Below are 22,846 nucleotides of genomic sequence, written 5' to 3' on the forward strand. Positions count from 1 at the left end.
TTGCCAATTCTTATTTCAATTACTAACGGTTCAACTCGCATGCGACCAATTGATATTATGACCTCACACGGAATGTCGATTGGAAGTTATACGAGGAAATGATTTCAAAAACGGTCGATTCGATTCAACATCATCCACCGCTTGAAGAATACAACCTCCTCGCGGGCTTGATTATCGACGCCGCGTTGCAAGCCCAAACGAAGAAATACCCTGGCGTAACGATCAAAGAACCGCCTCCCACTCCGTGGTGGGACAAAGAGTGCTCCGATGCCTACACGCAAAGATCCGACGCGTATCTGACCTTCCGGGATACAGACGATGCCGACGACTTTAAACGTTATTCGGAGCTTGATACCAAGTTTAAAAGCTTGACTGAGGCAGAGAAACGCGGATATTGGCGTCGGTTCGTAAACGAGACGTCGAGGGAGACATCAATGAGCACTCTTTGGAACACAGCCCAAAGAATGCGGAATCGCGTAACGGTCAACGAAAGCGAGGAGTCTTCAAGTAGGTGGATATTTGATTTTGCCAGGAAAGTATGTCCGGACTCTGTTCCTGCGCAAAACCTTGTTCGCGATACGTCTCCGGGTCACGACGCGATAGAATCACCTTTTACGATGGCAGAATTTTCAGTTGCCCTCCTGTCCTGTAACAATAACGCGCCTGGGTTAGATAGAATCAAATTCAACTTGTTGAAGAATCTACCCGGCACTGCCAAGAGGCGCTTGTTGAACTTGTTCAATAAGTTCCTGGAGCAAAACAATGTACCGCAGGATTGGAGGCAAGTGAAGGTGATCTCCATCCAAAAACCAGGGAAACCAGCTTCTGATCACAACTCTTATAGGCCGATTGCAATGCTATCCTGTATCCGGAAATTGATGGAAAAAATGATACTCCGTCGTTTAGACCATTGGGTCGAATCAAATGGTCTACTATCAGATACTCAATTTGGCTTCCGCCGTGCCAAAGGGACGAATGATTGTCTTGCGTTGCTTTCAACAGATATTCAGCTGGCGTATGCTCGCAAAGAACAAATGGCGTCTGCGTTCTTGGACATTAAGGGGGCTTTTGATTCCGTTTCTATTGACATTCTTTCGGGTAAACTTCACCGACAAGGATTTTCTCCAATTTTAAACAATTTTTTGCACAACTTGTTGTCCGAAAAGCACATGCATTTTACGCATGGTGATTTGGCAACTTTTCGAATCAGCTACATGGGTCTTCCCCAGGGCTCATGTTTAAGCCCCCTTCTTTACAATTTTTATGTAAATGACATCGACGAATGTCTGGCAAATTCCTGCACGATAAGACAACTTGCCGACGACAGCGTGGTCTCTGTTACAGGAGCCAAAGCTGCCGATTTGCAAGGACCATTGCAAGATACCTTGGACAATTTGTCTGCTTGGGCTTTACAGCTAGGTATCGCATTCTCTCCTGAGAAGACTGAGATAGTAGTTTTTTCTAGGAAGCATGAACCTGCTCAGCTCCAAGCACAATTAATGGGTAAAACGATCTCTCAGGTTTTGGTGCATAAGTATCTTGGTGTCTGGTTCGACTCTAAGGGCACCTGGGGTTGCCATGTTAGGTATCTGATGAATAAAAGTCAGCAAAGAGTAAATTTTCTTCGTACAATAACCGGATCATGGTGGGGAGCCCACCCAGGAGACCTTATAAGGCTTTGCCAAACAACGATATTGTCTGTAATTGAGTACGGGTGTTTCTGCTTCCGCTCCGCAGCAAACACACATTTGATCAAACTGGAGCGAATACAATATCGTTGTTTGCGTATCGCCTTAGGTTGCATGCAATCGACCCATACGATGAGTTTGGAGGTCTTAGCCGGAGTTCTACCGTTGAAAAACCGCTTCTGGAGCCTGTCTTCTCGTATTCTTATCAAATGTGAGGTCTTGAACCGTCCCGTGATTGAAAATTTTGAAAGGTTAATCGAACTTAATTCTCAAACCCGTTTTATGACATTGTATTTCAATCACATGTCCCAAAATATTAACCCTTCTTCGAATATTCCAATTCGTGTCAACTTATCAAATACTTCTGATTCTACTGTGTTTTTCGATACATCCATGATAGAGGAAACTCGTGGAATCCCGGATCATTTACGCGTGCAGCAGATCCCTAAAAAATTTTCCAATAAATATCGAAACATCAACTGCAACAATATGTTCTACACTGACGGATCACTTCTCGATGGGTCCACTGGCTTCGGTGTCTTCAATAACAATTTAACCGTCTCCCATAAGCTCGATAATCCTGCTTTTGTTTACGTCGCAGCATTAGCTGCTATTCAGTACACCCTAGGGATTATCGAAAAAATGCCCACGGACCATTATTTCATCTTTACGGACAGTCTCAGTTCTATTGAGGCTCTTCGATCGATTAAAGATGCGGACTCTTTGGCTAAGGTGGGCGCATCAAACGGTGAAATTTATGAAGGACCAATTGCTTTTAATGAATTTTTCGCATTTGTACGTCAGAATACGATCAACAGTTGGCAAAATTCTTGGACCAGAGGGGAACTGGGAAGGTGGTTACATTCCATTATACCCAAGGTATCGACGAATCCGTGGTTCAAGGGGTTAGATGAAGGTCGAGATTTCATTTGCGTGATGTCTCGGCTTATGTACAATCACTATAGATTTGATGCGCATCTCCGTCGTATTGGGCTCGGGGAATGTGGTATCTGTGCCTGTGGTGAAGGTTATCACGACATAGAGCACGTTGTTTGGTCATGCCCTGTACACCGTGACGCCAGGTCTAAACTAATAACTTCCCTCCGGGCCGAGGGTAGAGAACCAGCTGTCCCTGTTCGTGATGTCTTGGCGAGTCGCGACCTACCCTACATGTCCCTTATATACATTTTCCTGAAATCCATCCATGCCCAAGTCTAGTCCCATTCCTTTCCACCCACATTCAACAAAACGGCAAGAACACGTCGTAGACCTCGATTTTGGAACCAGCAATTGAACCCCACACGAACTCGCTAGGAAAACCCGAGGCCTCAGAACCCGAGGATTATAAGCCCCTGTCCCAGCTCATGACATCGTGGCTTAGCAGAACAAATCCATATATGCTGCATATTCATTCGATGATCATCAGACGACCATTCAACTACAAAACACTGATTGAATAATACATGCTAGTTTTAAGATAGACTTAATTTCAGCTCGTAGTCGGCAGCGAGGATAAAAAATTTGCTTATAGATTTTAAGTCATCCGATATAATTGGCGCCGTTAAACATTGAATTGTATTTGTGCCGTGTCAAATAAATGATTTGTGAAGAAAAAAAAAAAATCACTCTCACATGACGATTCTCAATTGAAAATGACAATAAGCGCTAACGGAGATGGGGGGTTTCCATACAGTACTTCGCGCAAATATATGGAAGAGGGAGAAAAGAAAACCGTGACGATATGAATCGGAGGACATCAAAACCAGTTTTACAATCCGAAGTGGTTACGCAGTGCCAGTGATCAACAGCGAAAAAAATTCCGAAATATTGATCAGAACTTGCGTGACGTATTTATTGGATGCCATTGCCGTTTTCTCTGCGGTTTGCGGTAAAAAAAACTATCGTCAAACGACGCGATGCGGTGCTAGTTTCAATAGACCATTTAACGAGACGTTTCTGAACTCAATTCATGAATGAAATTTGGACAGAAAGCTCGGAACCGCTGACATAATGCACGTAAGAGCAGCATCAATATCAGCAGGATCCGTAACACCTGTCAGTTCGTAAAATGGGCTATTGAGATGCTGAAGGGAATGAAAGAGTCTCTCTCTCCGTCACTTTCTCCGTCAATTGAAATAGTTATCAGTTTCATTTGAAACGATCCGATGAACAACCGACGGAAAAGAGACAAAGAAGTGATTCGATGACAGCAGCCGAAAGGAATCAAGTGAAAATGAAACAGTTCGAATCGAAATGACAGCGCGAAATAATCAGTTTTATTGTTTTGTTTCGAAAATGTTGAGCCCTGCACGGGACAAGATTGACGATCAGAATCCAGCCAGTTCATCTGCTTCGCTTACGACGTAGACCTGGTTGGAAAGACGTTCCAGGCGGTTGCTAAACGGTACACCAAGCTGCAACGTAAAGAAGGAAAGATTGTATTGAAAGTGAATACGTTGAAGACCAAGTATCTGCTAGCAGAATGAACCTCACGCGATAGGTCGGAGATGAGTTTGAGGTGGAGGACAAATATCTGTACCTCGAATCATTGGTAATGTCAAACAACAACTGCAACAGAAAAATACGCAGACGTACTGCAGTTGAAAGTCGTGCACATGCCAACTACTCCACAAAGGTCTGGTAAATTTCTTCCTCGTACCAAATGCACTATGTACAAGACGCCTTTAAGACCGGCAGTCCTCTACAAGACGTGGACAATGGTCGAGGAGGACTCGCAAGTGCTAGCTATTTTCGAACGACGTTTACTTAGGACCATCTTCGGTGGAGTATGTGAAAATTGCGCAAAATTGCAAAACTCTACGGTGAACGGTACTGGAGGAGTACAACGGGCCAGCCATGTTGTAGAAATGCCGAACAACAACCTCGCAAAAATATTGTTCGTCTCGAATTCGACAAACACAAGACGTAGAGACGCCCAGCGATATAGGTGGTTGGACTAAGTGGAGCAAGATCTTGGAAGTGTGGAACGCATTTTGAACAGGATTTTCTCTGTTTATGAATTTTTGTTATTTGTCTGTTGGGAATAAACGGGGAAAAAGTTATTGGATCTTGAACATCGTCAATAAACACGGTCAACGGTTGGTTGTTTTGCCCGAGTCCACATGCGATAAGAGTGCACTGATCATTTTTCGAGTGCCATTGATTTTAGTTACGCAACAATTGTTTGTCAAATAACAGGCTATTCATTATTTCGGGTAGAGCAACCTATGTTACTTTTAATTGTTTTCTGTGTTATATTTGACTTTCCCTTGTGAAGTATTCTCAGTTTTTCTTACGCTGCCGCTGAGCCAGATGAATTTAGAATTCCAAAATGTCCAAAATGCATGGGTACTTGCCGGGAAATTTGAGCGAGTTTTAAAAAAGAGAAATTTCATTAAAACAACACTTAAGGTTTTTTTTGGATTGCTTTTTATCACATGGTACATTTCTTTTCCAATCTTGTTGCACACTGTCAAATTTGAACACTTATTGGACTGTGTAACCGAAGGAAATCGCTTCCTAATCTTGGAAATATGTTTGTCTGAAGTATAGCCGTAACCTAAAATGTTCTGCTTAATACTAAATATTTACACTTACTTACATTGTAGATTCACATATAATATAATATTAAATTTTCAGCTTAAGTTACATTAGCCATTATACACAGATTCGGAATACAACCTAAAAATCGCCGGCTACCAGCTTCAGTTCAAGGGAAAAGGAATTTAAAAATTAAACAGTAACTTTGAACATCGTCTCAATTGAACATCAATTTTTGATTTGGAGACATTTACTCTTACTCAGAGTTTTTGAGCATTATTCTTAAAATCACAAGGATACAGATTAAACGGTACTGCTATTTTTTTTTCTTAAATTTCTCTTTGTTATACTCTAGCTTAACAGGGGAACAATAATTTAGGAATACCGTTCTTTATCACAACCGTTGGTTTGCTTGGGATGGCTAGCCGACGAGGAAGATTTTGACCACGTTATTCTGAAGCGGAATGTTGCATCCTCGGGGTCTGTTTCGATGATCTGCAGAAGGAACTCGTTTTACCTTTGTTTTTGAAATTTATAAGTTACGCGGTACCCACCTGCGTCACCTGCGTGATTCGATTGGAGCTGATGGAGTTGACCAGAGAAACAGAACTCGTCACGTGGTCCGAGCCGGTGCTAAACCCGATCCTCGGTTTCTAGCACCATGATTTCTGCGAACGAAAAGGAAAAGCCAGTTAGTAACCGATCTAGGTACTGGCGGGGTTCCCTCCGGTTACCGGAACGCTGAACGATGCTGCGACCGATGTAGGTTATGGAATCATTTCCCGATATGTCGGAATTGTTTGCTCCCGCCGTTCCACATGAGTTGCCCTGCTGTACGGCCCGGGAACCGGCAGAGTTGTGCTCGGCATTCGGTGTCTCATCCTCCGCACGGAAACCGCAGAATAAACATCGGATTGCCCTGGTTGATGTTGGGGAATAAAAAAATTGTTGGGGAATAAATAATTTATTATTGATGAGAAGCTCAGTTCGATTCGTATTTGGGTTTGTTATTTGTGCGAGTAAAAATTCTGGGAAACAAATCAATCGTTGTATATTCATGTGAGGCAGGACCATTTGTATTTTTTCGATGACAGATTTGAATAAAAAAGAACACGAAAAATCCGTTCACCGGGTTGTTTTGGTGTTCCTCACACAGGCTTTATTGACTGTTGAAATTTATTAGCATGTAAATGATTTTCAATTCTGATAGTATTTTATCAAAGCTTGATTGGCATTTTTTCTGATGTAATCCATGCTGATATCAAATAGTTTAAATTATCTCGTTAAATTGTTTTTCAGTTTTTTTTTAAATTGGGTTGTTGATTGGCGTTATTTTATTTTCTTTTGTAATCAAAATTCCAGTTCAAAACTATGAGATTACTTATTTATCACTCGGTTATGGGTTCGAGTCCCACGTGCTGAACTATATATTTTTCGAAGTTATTGCCTGAAAGACAAATAAAGAATTGCTTGACTTGCGTTATAGCAAAAACATTCATCTCTGGATCAATCTCATAAAATGACAAGCGTCAAATCAAATAGCGCACAACATCTATGAAAGGTGGAAGCTTGTTATGAAAGTGGTGGTAAGTATATCACTACAAAGACGGGATTGCTAGCACACACACTAGCATGCATCAGTTCCACTTTTATTCAAAAGACTGCGCTGCCAAAACTGTCGACAGTTTTGGCAGCGCAGTCTTTTGAGTCAAAGCGGAACTGACGCATGCTAGTGCGTGTGTGCTGGAGGTGCGAATGCAATTGTTGAATCTCTAGAAACATTTCAACAGGACTTTTCATTTTTCTCGATTTTTTTCGATTCCGTTTACTTGTTGTCTCTTCATTCTAGATGGGAGATTATAGATCTCCAATATTAATCAATGAAGCAAAATCACCATGTTATGTGGTTCACTTTCCGTAATTATTATAAGAGAAAAAAAATCCTTGTGCATTGTTTGGCTAGCTTTCACGTCACGGATCTTGCTGACATTGATGTTGCTTTTACTTGCGTTATGTCAGCGGTTCCGAGCTTTCTGTCAAAATTTCATTCATGAATTGAGTTCAGAAACGTCTCGTAAAATGGTCTTCTGTAGTGATAAACTTTATCTTCGCCTACATATTGGTTATGTAAAGTAGTTACTAAAACGCAAGAAATTATGATGCGGAAATATGACTATCAAATTGACTAATCAAAAAGCTTACCTATTTTTGTTTTCTGCTATTTTTGCTACTATGTACTTCTTAAAAAAAATACATTTCGACATCATTGAAAACAAAAATTGTAGTGACGGACCCCCCTCTAAATTTCGGCATGTGTCAAGTGTTGCAGTTATCGAACGGCATTCGATAACTGCAATGTAAACATGTTGCAGTTAGCGAACGACGACTGTACATATGTTCCGTTGCTAAACCGCTCCTCTCAATCAGCGAATGAAAGCAAACACAAGCTTTGCATTTTGTGGTTAACCACTGATCAGGATGGAAAATAGTTGTTTTACCATTTTAGGATAATTAGTTTGACTTTTGAACCATTGTTTTATACAACTGCACTGATGGTGAGTAAATTTCTTTGACTAATTTTTCTATTATTTCAAAAATTAACCCATTTAAACGCCAAAATCAATAGCTGGAGTTTCAGGGCTATAGGAAACTAGGAAAAATATTCGAAAATGCACACGTACCGATGCTGATAGAAGCCGAATATGTTGAGAAAAGCTTGCCGGAACCGACGATTCATGAAACAGTAGGTAATAGGATTGCAGCAGGAACTAATGTAGGCCATAAGCTGCACCAGAGCAATACCATTGCTGCTGACGTATTTGTACACGAAAGCGGGTGAGTAGAGGTATACCTGGAAGAGAGTAAATGGTTGAAAAACCTGTGATGAGGATAGAAATGGCTGAAATCCGTAAACAATGAAACAATGAAAGCAGAATACGCTTTTTGGTGAATCTGCTCATAGTAACATTAGATTACAAATAGCTTTTCCATTGTCTAAAACTATATTTCAACGCAACAAACCATTTCAACGAACAAACCATTAGGTAGGTTTTAGCTAATACACTAAAGTCGCTTTTTATGCGGGGGATACGTGCCGCGTAAAAAGAAACCGCGTTAATTCCGGAATCCGCGTAAAAAACCGCGTAAATTCCAGAATCCGCGTAAAAAAAACCGCGTAAATTCCGGAATCCGCGTAAAAGAAAACCGCGTTAATTCCGGAATCCGCGTAAAAAAACCATCGTTAATTTTGCATTCCGAGGGAAGGGGAACCGAAATCCGGGCAAAAAAAAAATACCGCGTAAATTCCGTAAAAAAAACCCGCGTAAAAAAACCGCATAAAAAGCGACCTTAGTGTACTTATAAAAAAAGATTATTTCATGAGTGAATTCAAAGTCCAAAGTTCCGCTTGTGGGTCGGCTCAACCCTTTAGTCTATTATTTACATCAACAAAAAATTCATGTGATGATAAAATTTGGGTTGGTGTCGGAGAGAATTAAGATGATAGTTTCCCAGAAAAACTTTGGTGTCCCCTTTTACCTAGAAGCAAACATAACGAAGCCATAGGTGTAACGCAAACAAGTTAGGTGATTGAGAATGAATAAATAATAAACATCCATGTTTACCGGAACATGTTAACATAACCAGGGAAAAATAAACCCACACTTCACTCGGCTTTGCAAAATTTAGGTATTTTTATATTTTCCCTGCTGTGACAAAAATGGCTTTATTCGTTTAAAACACGCATCTCAGTGGAATGCTTTATGTGAGGCTTTGAACTTCCCTTAATCGAACGGATTTTCATGACTTTTCACCAACTGAATCATGGTTTTGACATGATTTATATAACAATACCTTGGCATTTTCTGTGATGATAGGCATTGAAAATTGATGGAAGGTTTAAAAAGGTCGACATTCCCCGTACAATGAGCCAATCACGGACGAGCGTAAATAACAATCGCCTGCTGTGTGACATATTCTATCTCAGTACGAGTAAAAACAATTGATAGAGTCACTTGCCCCAACAGCTGAAGCGATGTTTGCTTTTATGAGCTTGCACCATAATAAAACTTGTTTGAAAAAGTTTGTGAAATGCAATTAATATTGAACTCGACTATAGATTGATTGGGCAACAAATGGTGAGTTGACAACCTGGAAGAAGCGTCAAACATAGCTTCGGCCCTCACAAGTTCCTATCTCACACCTCCGCGAGTCATATGATTACACTAGACTGCCGGTTGGAACATGGATACAACTGGTTGGTGTTGCCTGGGCAATGTTGTCATCCGACACTAGCTAAGTGAGAAGGTGCGACGCGATCATTGGCGCGTAAACCATATTCCGGCGGTAGAGGAAATGCTTCGCCAACCTGAGCGTCTGTTCACGAAGATGGTGCGGCTCAAAACAGCGTCTGATCTCCATGTTAGGAGCGGCTGATCAACGTCCTGGTGGCAGCGTGGGACTCTAAACAGAGCTGACACGATGGTCCCCCCGCGAAACAGGGGGTTGGGGAAGGCCCAACAAGCCGCCCCGGAAAACAACATGTTACAAACAACGTAATAGATAATACGGATCGGAACAATCGGCGTAGACCTAGGCAACGAAATAAGGACTACGATTGGAAACTTGGGACATGGAACTGCAAATCGCTCTACTTTCCAGGATGCGACAGGATAATCTATGACGAGCTACATCCACGCAACTTCGAAGTCGTAGCGCTGCAGGAACTTTGTTGGACAGGACAGAAGGTATGGAGAAGCGGGCACCGGGCGGCTACTTTCTACCAGAGCTGTGGCACAACCAGCGAGCTGGGAACCGGCTTCATAGTACTGGGTAAGATGCGCCAACGCGTGATGGGGTGGCAGCCGATCAACGCAAGGATGTGCAAGTTGAGGATAAAGGGCCGGTTCTTCAATTACAGCATCATCAATGTGCACTGCCCACATGAAGGAAGACCCGACGACGAGAAGGAAGCGTTCTACGCGCAGCTGGAGCAGGTCTACGATAGCTGCCCGCGACGGGACGTGAAAATCGTTATCGGGGACATGAATGCTAAGGTAAGCCGGGAGGCAATGTACAGACCGGTAATCGGACCAGATAGCCCGCATGCCGTGTCTAATGATAACGGCCATCGGTGCGTAAACTTTGCGGCCTCCCGTGGTATGGTGGTCCGAAGTACCTTCTTCCCCCGCAAAGATATCCACAAATCCACCTGGAGATCACCCGACCAACAGACAGAGAACCAAATCGACCACGTTCTAATCGACGGCAGGTTCTTCTCCGACATCATCAACGTTCGCACCTACCGCAGTGCGAATATAGATTCGGACCACTACCTAGTAGCTGTGTGCATGAGCTCAAAACTATCGACGGTGTATAACACTCGCCGAAGTCGAACGCCGCGACCAAATATTGAGCAACTGCGGGAAGCCGAGGCTGCACAGGAATACGCGCAGCAGCTGGAGGCAGTGCTACCCACGGAAGAGCAGCTTGGCGCAGCTACCCTTGAAGTGGCTGGAGGAGCATCCGATCCGCCATAGGTAGCACTGCTGTAGCGCTACTAGGTACAAGGGCCCCGAATCATATAAATGACTGGTTTGACGGCGAATGCAAACGGTTAGTCGAGGAGAAGAATGCAGCACGGGCGAGAATGCTGCAACACCGCACGAGAGCGAACGTGGAACGATACCGACAGGCACGGAACAGACAAAACTCAGTCCTCCGAAGGAAGAAGCGCCAGCAAGAGGACCGAGATCGCGTAGCTATGGAAGAGCTGTACCAAGCTAACGACACTCGGAAGTTCTACGAGAAGCTGAACAGCTCCCGTAAAGGCTTCGTGCCGCAAGCCGATATGTGCAGGAGCTTGGACGGCAACCTCCTTACTGACGAGTGTGAGGTGATCGAAAGGCGCAGGCAGCACTTCGACGAGCATCTAAACGGCGATGCAGTAGAGCGAGAGGACGGTTTGGCAACTGATCTTGGTGCACGAGCAGAAGACATCAGAATTCCAGCCCCCGATCTTCTGAAGGTGGAGGAGGAGATTGGTCGGCTGAAAAACAACAAAGCTGCTGGAGTGGACCAACTTCCCAGCGAGCTATTGAAATACGGTGGAGAAACACTGGCTAGAGCCGTGCACTGGGTCATTGTCAAGGTTTGGGAGGAAGAACGAGTACCGGAGGAGTGGATGGAGGGTATTGTGTGTCCCATCTACAAAAAGGGCGATAAACTGGAGTGCTGCAATTACCGGGCAATCACTCTGTTGAACGCCGCCTACAAGGTACTCTCCCAAATACTTTGCCGTCGACTATCGCCATTTGCGAAGCAGTTCGTGAGGCATTACCAGGCGGGATTTATGGGTGCCCGCGCCACCACGGATCAGATATTCGCGGTTCGGTAGGTTATGCAGAAATGCCGCGAATGTAATGTGCCCACACATCATTTGTTCATCGATTTCAAATCGGCGTACGACACAATCGATCGGGACAAGCTATGGCAAATTATGCACGACTACGGTTTTCCGGACAAACTGACGCGGTTGGTCAAAGCGACGATGGATCGAGTGATGTGTGTAGTTCGTGTTTCGGGGGCACTCTCGAGCCCCTTCGAAACCCGAAGAGGGCTGAGGCAAGGTGATGGTCACGATTTTCCAAAAGTCGGTTCAACTGTTTGGTTTCGCCGACGATATTGACATTGTGGCTCGGACTTTTGAGAAGATGGCGGATACGTACATCGGACTAAAGGCTGAAGCCAAACGGATTGGACTGGTCATCAATGCATCGAAGACGAAGTACATGAAAGGAAGGGGTTCACGTGAAGACAGTAACAGTATCAGTAACCTCCCACCTCGAGTTCAAATTGGTGGTGATGAAATCGAGGTGGTCGATGAGTTCGCGTACCTGGGCTCACTGGTAACTGCCGACAACGATACCAGCAGAGAAATTCAACGGCGCATTATGGTAGGAAATCGTGCATACTTTGGTCTCCGGAGGACGCTTCGATCGAGTAGAATTCGCCGCCGCACCAAGTTAACCATCTACAAGACGCTGATCAGACCGGTAGTCCTCTACGGGCATGAGACATGGACTATGCTTGTGGAGGACCAACGCGCCCTTGCAGTGTTCGAGCGGAAGGTACTGCGTACCATTTTCGGTGGACGGTGGAGTGTGGAGAAGGCGAATGAACCACGAACTGCAGGAGCTGCTTGGGGAGCCATCTATCGTCCACACCGCTAAGATAGGCAGGCTGCGGTGGGCTGGGCATGTTGTAAGGATGTCAGACGACAGCCTGTTAAAGATGGTTCTTGAAACCAATCCATCAGGGACGAGACGGAGAGGTGCACAGCGGGCAAGGTGAATCGATCAGGTGGAAGACGACCTGCGGACCCTACGCAGACTGCAGAGCTGGCGAACTGCAGCCATGGACCGAGTGGAATGGAGACGACTCTTACGTACAGCAAAGGCCACACCACGACTTGGGACTGTTTGGTAAGGTAAGATATAGATTGATTGGTATGGGACAATTTTTGTTATTATTAACTCACCTTCATGGACGGCAAATTCACTCGTGCGTATGCGAATGTCAATATGCATAAACTTACCGTATTGAGTATGTGCAGTGGAGCCCAACAGACGAAAAACTCAACGATGATGACAAACAGCATCCGGATCACCTGGAAATTGTTTACAAACCGTGAATCTCTAATTAACCTTTTGTTTTTATCAATTAATACATACTTTCTTTTTCGCTTCTATGCTCTTGTCCATGTATGTCGATCGGATGGCATGTCGAGCCAACGATGTGGTTGCTATGTACTTATCCTGATCTGAGTTCGGAAAGCCGGTCTCCGGTGTGGACGTCTGCATTGTTCCATTTTCAGAGACCGCTGCAGCAGGGCGTAATACTGCCGTGGATGGGGTTCCTGCGGTTGCGGTTGCCATTCTTTCGGTCAGGGTCGTCTCGGTAGTAACACTGTAGACGTTGCTGTTGTTGTATAGTTTTCCGCTAGTCGAAGCACATGCAAGCATTTGGGAGCGGCCCGGAGAGGTGAACATTCCTGTGGTTTTGTTCATGAGCAAATTGTTTGATTTTTGTACGATTACCACGTTGGGTTGTCTTCGATAGTGGGTCTGAGGGTAAATGGCATGTTGATTTGTAATGTGCACCGAGTAGTAAAATGAGTTGCATGTTTGAGTATATTCCCATGGCATCATGGAATTATCAAGCTTAGGAAACTATGAGTATGATAAAAACACAGACACAGACAGCCGTCTTGACTAAGACCTTTTTCAGGATGAAAACTTCCTCCTCCCTTTTACCGGGAAATATCTAAAATGACCGGTTGATTCACCCTGGTTGATTGGTGTGACAACTTTACCCAGAAAAGCAGCGAATTCATAAAGAAATCCTGGGAATCTTGATAATAAAACTCTCACCAACCCAAAAAATGTATTCTAGTTTCATCCAGTATCCACATTGTAGGGAAACCAGGATGTAGGGGAACTGCTCTATTATTCATCTCAGCCCATAGATTCATCTTATACAACATGAAAACACAATTGAAAACAGTAAAAAACGCATGTTTTCTTCTTAAACCATTCCGCTAAACCATGGAATGGATTCTTCTTAGTTCACATTAGATTCCTCATAAAGTATAAACCTCAAAAAAGCACTTAAAAGCACTAAATTTGATATTATAGTCGAACATCTGCACTCGAAAACTCATTTAATTCAATCACCTACCTCAGAAAACAAAATTCGCGCATTGTTCTATACGGCTACAACGGGACTCGTTCAGCAGCCAACCAAAGTTTTTTTCATCACTAGCGGACCACTTTTTATTTTGATCACTAAACAAAATCGCTCACTACACTAAAAATACTTTAATCTTCGAAATTTTCACCTCAAATTTCCAAAAACAAGCTCGAATTAGCAGAAATATATGAGATGAATGTCTACAATTCCTAAATTTCAACTAATGTATTTTCATCTGTTTTCACTGCGTTTAAGAAAATCAAAAGTTGCCAAATCAGTTTCTGTTAATACGAAAAAAGTCATACTGAAAATGTTGAATTATTCCGGCATAATTGACATAAATCTACAGCACTGTAAAGGTTACCTAGGTTACCAGTTTTGCGCGTAAACAACTGCAGCGGATCTCTAGGTAACCTACTACGACGGGCTGCGGCTACGTTCATTCATGATCATGTGTTTCATTCATGATTAATAGTGTGATGAATATGGGGGCGTTGTGAGATGAATAATTGAGCAGTAATTCAAGTTTTGAGATGGACATGGAAGCGTAGTGAAAAATGGTTTGTTTACAATATTCAGGATAAACCTAGCTAATTTTACTAAATATACAATGTTGAAAGATTCCATAAGAGCACGTAAGCATATTTAGTTTATTTGTTCAATGATTTCGTGAAAATTTGGTGTTCAATCCATGCATTCTTCGTGAATACCGGCCTAATGAGATGAATAATGGAGCAGTTCCCCTATTTGGGTTTTTGAACTATTGCGAGTAAATTTTTTGCAGCAATCAACAAATGTCCCATCGGGCCAGAAAATTGCAATAAACCGTTTAATAAAGAGTAGTGAAGGAATGGAACTCGAGGCTGTTGACATCATTGCTAACGGAAAAGAACCTTTTTCTGACGACTTTTTAACCTTGCCTTTTCAGACAATTTCGGTCATCGAAGGAAACTTCATCGAGAAGGATGAGGTTAGAAACGTTTCATGGTATTGTTAATAATTCTCTATCGACTCTATGACAAATTCGTTTCATGTTAAATTTGACAAATCGTAAAATGATTGGCTTCGTCGTGGAAAGTACGGGCTTTTTTCGGTACAATTGGGTCCTAAAGCTATACAGGTTTAAATATATAACTAGCATACCCGGCAAACTTCGTCCCACCCATTTTTTGCCTTTCTCCTAGAAAGGTATACACTACACGGTGCTCCCACAAACCGTTATTATAAAGAAATGCACCAACGGATCTGAGTAAACCATTCGATTCGTTATGATGTCTTGAATCCTTGGTCAAAATTCCAAAATCGTCGTACGGTACGTTTTTGAGTTATGCGTTTTTGAAGGTCGTAAAGTACAAAGTGGTCCCCGTGGTTCTGTGGTTAGCGATGTCGGTCGGCTAGCTCTCCCACACGGTTGTGATATCGGGTTCGATTCCCGATCGAGTCGAGGATCTTTTCGCGCTGGAAATTTTCTTGACTCAGCACTGGGGCACGGTGTATCGTTGTACTTATCCTACACATGCAAAATGTGCCAAAAACAATATCGATAACGAATTCTCTCAACTAATCTAGTTGATCGAGACCGCTATTAGCCCCTAGGCTAAGCGTGCGATACTAAAGTACAAAAAAGTGCTATAAAAATGACAAAATTCTTATTGTGAAGCACGTTTCTCAACCACAATTTTATGAAATAACTTCCAAAATAGTATCTACACATATCAAGTATTATATTTCAAGATATTTACAATTGGTGGAAAGATTTATTTGAAAATCCCACAGTGCACAGTGGTCCAAACTCGAAAAATCTTGATACTTACTTTTAGATTTGACTGTAAAAATAAATTTCATGCAACCAATGTCTTCAGCAAAACTGTTTCATAGAATAAGACCTTACTTTTGACGTTTTTTGGTTTTTCGATCAATTCACCTAACAGTTAGATAAAAAAATATTTTTTCTAATTTTACATATAGCAGATTGCTTCCTTCAGCAAAGTTATGGAAAAACGTAAAAGAAAAAGAAAAGTTGAATACTGCGATGTCCTATCTGTGAATTGGACACGACAAAATAGAGTTTTTTGTGGAAAACCCCATCCCAATGTCAGTTTTTGCTTATAACTTTTTCTGTTATTGTCAAAACAATAAATTTTACAAAGTCGTGAGCGAAGGTTAGATCAATGAATAGAATCTAAGAACATTTTGAATTGTTTTGAACATTACAGACAAAATTATAGACAAAAAACTAATTTTAAGGAGGGGTGTCTCACAAAAAAACTCTATTTTGTCGTGTCCAACGTACAGATAGGACACGGCAGTATTTAGCACTTTTTGAGAAGCGAGAAGTTCTTGAAGTCTCAGAAGTAAAATCAAAAGCAATGGAACGTGCCCTAAGTTGTCAGGCAATTTCGTGCAAGCGCTTCTTAGAGCATTCTGCCCAATTTTAATTTTGGTCGTTTTTAGGTAAACGTTGACGAATGTTAGTGAAATAAATTGTAACATTAATAATATGAATCCCAAAAGTGTGAAGGTTAGGGGAGCCACAGTTTTTTGTACTATTGGCGAGTCAGTTAATCATAAAGGCTTATATAAAGTCCATGAACAGTTACATGTTGAATAAAGCCATAGCCAATTGTATAGTCACTATGGTACACTTTTTATATGAAAACTGTAGGAAAGCTAGGTTTTTATGAGAAGAGCGAAAAAATTCATCATAAAAAGCCACATGTGCGAGTATTTTGGGGAATTAATAGCATGGGCCAGACACTGGATGGTGTTCGGTTATTTTAAACAGATTTCCAGAATCCAGCAGTCAACATACTGAATTTTAAAATGGCATATGGCATCTATTTTTGACCTCTGGTTCCAGAAATTAATATGTTATATAGAAATTATTCCATTTACATGGATGCCCTCCTTTTCAGAGGAGGCAAGGGTGTCGAATTAACCAGAGGAGGGAGGAGTGTCGAACCACCATAGAAATATTTGATGCTCCCAACAACCTCCACATACAAAATTAGTTTCCATTTGCTTGATTAGTTTACGAGTTATGCAGAAATTTGTAGGAAGGGGTGTCATATATAACAGAAACATTTCTCGCCTCCAAGAACTTAAACGTGCTAAATTTGGTTACATTTGTTTGACTAATTCCCGACCTATGCAGGAGCTTGTATTTCATTTGTATGGGAGCCCTTTCTTTAGGAGAAAAAGGGGTGTCGAGTTGCAACAAAAATATTTGTTGCTCTCGTTAACCACCGCACGCCAAATTCGGTTCCAGTTTCTTGATTAGTTCTCGAGTTATGCAGCAATTTGTGTTTTATCTGTATGGGAGCGCGCCCTTCCAGAGGAGGAAGGGATCTCAAACTATCATAAGAATAAGCAAACGTATGCCTCGATGATTTAGAATCTAAATCCGGTTCTAACACGTGTGAAATGTTTGCACATTTTTTTGCTTCTGTGTTCGCAGATAATACTGTATCTGATCTCGATGCTGAGGCTCCTGCTGAGTCCGTTCCTGTCCATTTGGTAGACCTGGCCTTATTTCCCATCTCTTCTTACATGATAAAAGCTGCTGCTGCAAAAAAAAATAGAACACTCGTACTCGGCAGTACCCGGCGGAATCCCGGCAGTTATAATAAGTCGTTGTGTACACGCTTTAGCCGAACCCCTCTGTTATATTTATAACAAATCTTTCGAGCAAGGCAAGTTTCCCACAGTTTAGAAACATTTTACATGTTTCCAATATTTAAAAACGAGGACCGCCGGAAATACCGTGCCATTATTAGTTTTTCTGCTGCATCTAAATTATTCGGAATAATCGTGAGTACGTTAATGCTCTTACGCACTAAGAATTATATTTCTAGTGACCAACACGGTTTTATGTACAACTTGCTTGACTTCACGTCGACTTGCATATCGCACATCGAACAAAAAGCTTAAACCGACGTAATATATACAGATTTAAAAGCAGCGCTTGATCGGATTGACCAAAAATATTACTGAAAAGATCCTACGGCTTGATGCATCGCAGAGGTTTGTCGGTTGGCTTAGCTCGTACTTATGCGACAAAGTTCTACGAGTATACATTAATTCCTGCTGTTCGTCTTAGTTTTCAAACACCTCCGACGTTCCACAAGGTAGCAACTTAGGACGTTTGCTGTTTACGCTGTTCTTTAATGACGTTTCCTTACTGCTGGATGTTGGTTGTAAACTAGTATACGCAGACCATCTTAAACTGTATCTGATATTACGCTCTATCGACAACTGTCGGCAGCTTCAAGGACCTCTGGATGAGTTTGTTTACTGGTATCGCAAAAACCGGTTGACGATTAGCATTAGTAAGTGTCAAGTGGTATTCAACTATCAAATCGATAATCAAGACCAAGAGTGCAGAAAAGATTCGTACGAATTGCGTTAAGAAATCTACCTGCCTTCATATCCTGACCGTTGTCACCATCACAATGAGAGTTCGTCGTAGTTTTTAATTCCATTGACTAGTCCATATTCATTAGAACTATTTTTGTCAGATGAATTTTTAACAAATAAAATATAAAGAATCTTTTTTGGCCCCGAAACCCCTGCATACAAATTTTCAAGCTGATCGGTTCAGTCATTTCCAAGACTATATGGATCAGACAGACAGACAGACAGAACTCTTTTTTTATATGTATAGATTCGAACAAAACGATACGGTTTGTAAACAAAACGTGATTTCGAAAAAAAGTTTATCGTTGTCCTTCGATTCTTAAATTAAGAATTAAAAACTGCTCGAAATGTCTTAAATGACAGTTCGTCCACGCACGGTATATGAGCGAACTGTCATTAGACACATTTCATGCAGTTTTTCATTCTTCTTTAAAAACCGAAGGACAACGATGAACATTTTTTTAAAATCACGTTTTGCTTAGCAAATTACACTCTTTCATCTGATACATAAAAATCAGAAAACCGTGTCAAACTTTAGGACCCAAGTGAATGATCCACTGCATTCAGACACAAACTTCTTGTACATCTCAGCACGCTGCTACCGTTCTTTTCATATTTCGCCATGTTTGAAAGGGTATTTCTATAAATTCTTGTCAAGTCGTTTAGAGACATTTCTAAAAAATAATAGTGTTTGCCAAATTCGTCTGAATTTCGCGTTCTTTACAAAAATTCGAAACAAAAAAACATAGCAAAGAATACGTAATTTTCCGATTCAGCGTTCTCAAAAACATTTGCGATTGTTAGCAAAACGTGATCTTTCATTAAAAATGCGAGAAAAAAAATTCAGGAAATTTTAAAAATAATAATTACCGGGACGATGGCTCTGCGATACTAACTATTGTTAGCAAAGCAAAGCCTTGGTGCTACATTCCGATTCGGAACTTGACTTTCTGTTTTTATAGGTACACAGATTTTGCAGCCAACTCTTTGATATACAGGACAATTGCGGGGCTAGCGCTACGATCCTACTGACACTAACAGTCTTTCCCGAGCCGAGACTCGAACTCACGATGACTGGCTTGTTAGGCCAGCGTCGTACCTTGAGACCGTCTGGGAGATAACTCTTTTATGTTACACGCTAAAGTTTTGTAGATCGTAGAATTCTAATATAATAATCTTTTTTTATGGCTCTCCTCAAATAAGATTTGATGTGTTTTGAGGCAAAAACAAATTTCTCCAAGTTTTACCTTCACTTTAAGGGGCAACAATGGGATCATTTTGAATTTTCGAGAAATCGAAAATTTTCAATGGTTTTTCGACACCACTTTTTTTAAAGCCAAATATCAAAATTCTAAGAGTTTGTCCACAAAATAGCATTCTCTTACCCATCTTTAAAAAAACAGATCGGACAAAAACTGACTTCAAAACTGTAAATCTACGAAAGCAGTTTTAGCATGGTTTTAGTATATTTCACAGAGCAAAATATTATAACCCTCTAATGCCCAAATTAGTTTTTAGACGGACTTCGAAAAAATCACTATAAAGCTTCATTAACATTTCTTTAGTCATTATTGCAGCTTTTTAGAGGTTCAACTGGAGACCGTCTGAAAGCGACACTGGGCACTAGAGGGTCAAGTGTGTAGAGCATCAATGGATCCGCTAATATCTGAATGTGGAAGTCGAATTATGTCTTGTAGGAAAACGGTCTCAGAAATCAATTGGTAAATATCTGATCCACGTGAAATGTCAGCAACAAGTCAATTTTGACCCGATTCCCCTACAATAATGAAATAGCATTATCTTGACGTAGGATTAACTTATTTTAAATCTGTTTAATGTAATATCAAGAATGAAAGTGATACTCAAGATACAATAACAACAAAATTACCATGGTCCTCCTCCTTTTGCTAGGAGAAACAGGTCCAAACTCGGAAAAAATTGTTTCTGCATAAAAATACATCAAATCACATCACATAAAGTCTAATGATTGAGAATAACAAAAATCTAAAAAACACAGTTAAATGGTAATTACATAAATGTTGATTTCTGTAGTTTGCTCGTACTTTAGATTCGGGGCCTGCTGACCAATTATATTTGTACTCTGTACCGGGATACTGCCTTCTTTAGTAACATTAACATATACTTTCTGTGCAGTGGCAGAGGCCTCTCCTTGAATCAGACATTCAAATAAGTGTTGTGAAGATAGAGAAGAGATGACAAACCACACGTGGTTGCCAGACCAGCACTTTTCGAACAAACTTGTTCATCCCAACAGACCGCTCCCCAACCGTTTAAATGTGAAACTAAAACATCGGCAGTATTCTTGAGTCGGTTTGGTTGAGGCTGAATCAGCTCTCTTTTCGATACATTAGATGTACAAAACTCTGCTTTCAAGTTTCCAGCTCTATCCGCAATACTTTAAAAACAACCTTGTAAACTTAACGAAGTGACTTGCCTTCTTACTATTGACTAAATATGGAAACATAATAAAAAAATGCACTTTTTTGTGTACCAACGTATCAAACATTCACTCCTTTTGGATATTCTCCTTGATGGGAATAAGAAAATAAGGAGTTGCTCGAGGGCTTTCGCTATCCAACCATTTTCATTTGTCCTATTGGAAATCAATCGTCCTCCCACCCAGATACCCAGGAATATACCGATAAAAATTAAAAATTAAAACGGATATGCTCCTCCGCCATGTTTTTGTATATACGAGTGACGCCCCTATCTTGGAGCATAATGTTACCGGTTATGGAATTCCGGATCAATTTTTCGGGTCCTTCCAATGTTTTCTGTGCTCCAAGTTTCAACAACGTCATATGTATTGACCGAAAATCTTTCAATCGATTTTCTGTGAGAATTAAGAATGTTCGGCAACAAATCAATCAATTCCGCATATAAAAAAACGGGAGGCTCCTATCAACAAAAAATTAGGAATCAAACAAAAAAAGATTTAGCACATCGAGACAAAATTATGCCAAAACAAACTAGCAGAGGTATGGATCCAGAAGAAAGATTCGAGTTTGAAACTTATGAAAAGTTGCAAAAATTTATGCAAATTCATGACCAGCCTCTTCTATTCAGCTGATCTAATTTCCGATACGCTTATTTTAGAATATCGACACGAATGCTAAAGTTGAGGAAAAACTTTCTTTTCGAGCTGAAAGTTGCTTCCACTTCTTGTAAACTTTCTAATTTTGTTTAGGAGCACGCTTTCTCGGAGTTAAATTGCCAAATGTGAATTTAAAATAACTTCTTAAAAATTGAACGTGAACGTAAACGTGAACTTTAAATAACTTCTTTGACGGGGAACTTTTGATTACTTGTTCTTCGCGATAGCAAAAAAAAAAACAGCAACGTTTCATTCGGATCAGAGATGAAGTATAAGTTTTTGTTTTTGTGGTAAATTTGATGAAATCTGAATTTCAATTCATTGCCACCCAACCAAATATAACCAGTAAGCAATGCAAAATTATTGGTATTCATAAGACATCTGTTTAGGCTACTTTCTACTCGACGGCTTCAATGACTGTGCGGATAAAGATGCCGCAGTGCGGATGATGGACGAATAATTTTCATTCAAGCAGCATCAAATCCGCACCGATCCACGAAAGTTTATCAAGCCTCCGAGTTGTGCTGTCTGTACAAGCAAACTTTCCTTCCTTGATTACATCAGCATTGTGAGCCATTTTCATTCATGTTCTAATATCAATGAAAAAGTAGAGTTATTAGAACTTATTGTTTGGCTGGGAAAATACGTAATACGTGCGGCAAAAACGTAATTCCTCCCAATTTACTTCCACTAATAAACGAATGGATAAAATATCACGAAGGCAACGTACGTAGATGGAACTATTCTTTATTTACTCCTTCTGACAGATTTTCCGCTCAAAGCTAATTCACGTTCACGTTCCATCCAATTAAATCCAGCAGTTCAACTGAGAACATTGCTCCACGGTGATGTCATGAACTTAAAATCGTACGTGCCACGTTTTCGAACGAAAGGCAACATAGTGCGAGCTAGTGTACAGTCGCACATTTCACCGCAACTAACCCCAAGCCTAGCCCAATAACAGTTGGTAGTGAGAGCAATGTTCGGATTCCCACCAAGACGATGTTCATTGCTCTTGAGTGCAGCTAATAAGAACAAAACGCAATTAATCAGAAGCGCGGAGAACATCCTATATTCTATCATTTATAATTTCACTGTTCGTTTCGATTTGGTTCGAATAGAATTCTAAAAAATGCAAGTACCAAAACTTGGTTTGTCGTATTTTAAGCAACATCGTAGAAATATGGTGTAGCTATATTTTAAAATGCAAAATCAACTTTATTGAAGACAAAGATTGGCAGGAACTTAGTTTGTTTGCAAACAGATACTGCAGAGAAATGCATCGTTTAAACATATCGTTTAGATGCATGAGCAATTATGCTGCTTTTTAAAACGAAAT

The 22,846-nt window shown here is 41.1% G+C and overlaps 1 protein-coding gene across 3 annotated transcripts in view; it reads right to left on the reverse strand.

Annotated features, from left to right (window-relative positions):
- Window positions 1–5,109: 5,109 nt before the first annotated feature.
- LOC129718979 (dopamine D2-like receptor) overlaps window positions 5,110–22,846 on the reverse strand; it is a 117,482-nt gene continuing 99,745 nt past the window's right edge. For 2 of the 3 annotated variants that reach the window (XM_055670270.1, XM_055670269.1), the window contains 6 exons: window positions 12,959–13,351; window positions 12,823–12,894; window positions 7,910–8,079; window positions 5,963–6,147; window positions 5,783–5,896; window positions 5,110–5,723 (listed from right to left, as the gene is read on the reverse strand). In XM_055670270.1, coding sequence (XP_055526245.1) covers window positions 5,862–5,896; window positions 5,963–6,147; window positions 7,910–8,079; window positions 12,823–12,894; window positions 12,959–13,351 — 855 coding nt within the window. In that variant the 3' untranslated portion in view covers window positions 5,110–5,723; window positions 5,783–5,861. The remainder of the gene's footprint in view (window positions 5,724–5,782; window positions 5,897–5,962; window positions 6,148–7,909; window positions 8,080–12,822; window positions 12,895–12,958; window positions 13,352–22,846) is intronic. The other variant, XM_055670271.1, reaches the window with a different exon arrangement.

This window comes from Wyeomyia smithii, chromosome 1 (assembly GCF_029784165.1).
Source record: "Wyeomyia smithii strain HCP4-BCI-WySm-NY-G18 chromosome 1, ASM2978416v1, whole genome shotgun sequence".
NCBI lineage: Eukaryota > Metazoa > Arthropoda > Insecta > Diptera > Culicidae > Wyeomyia > Wyeomyia smithii.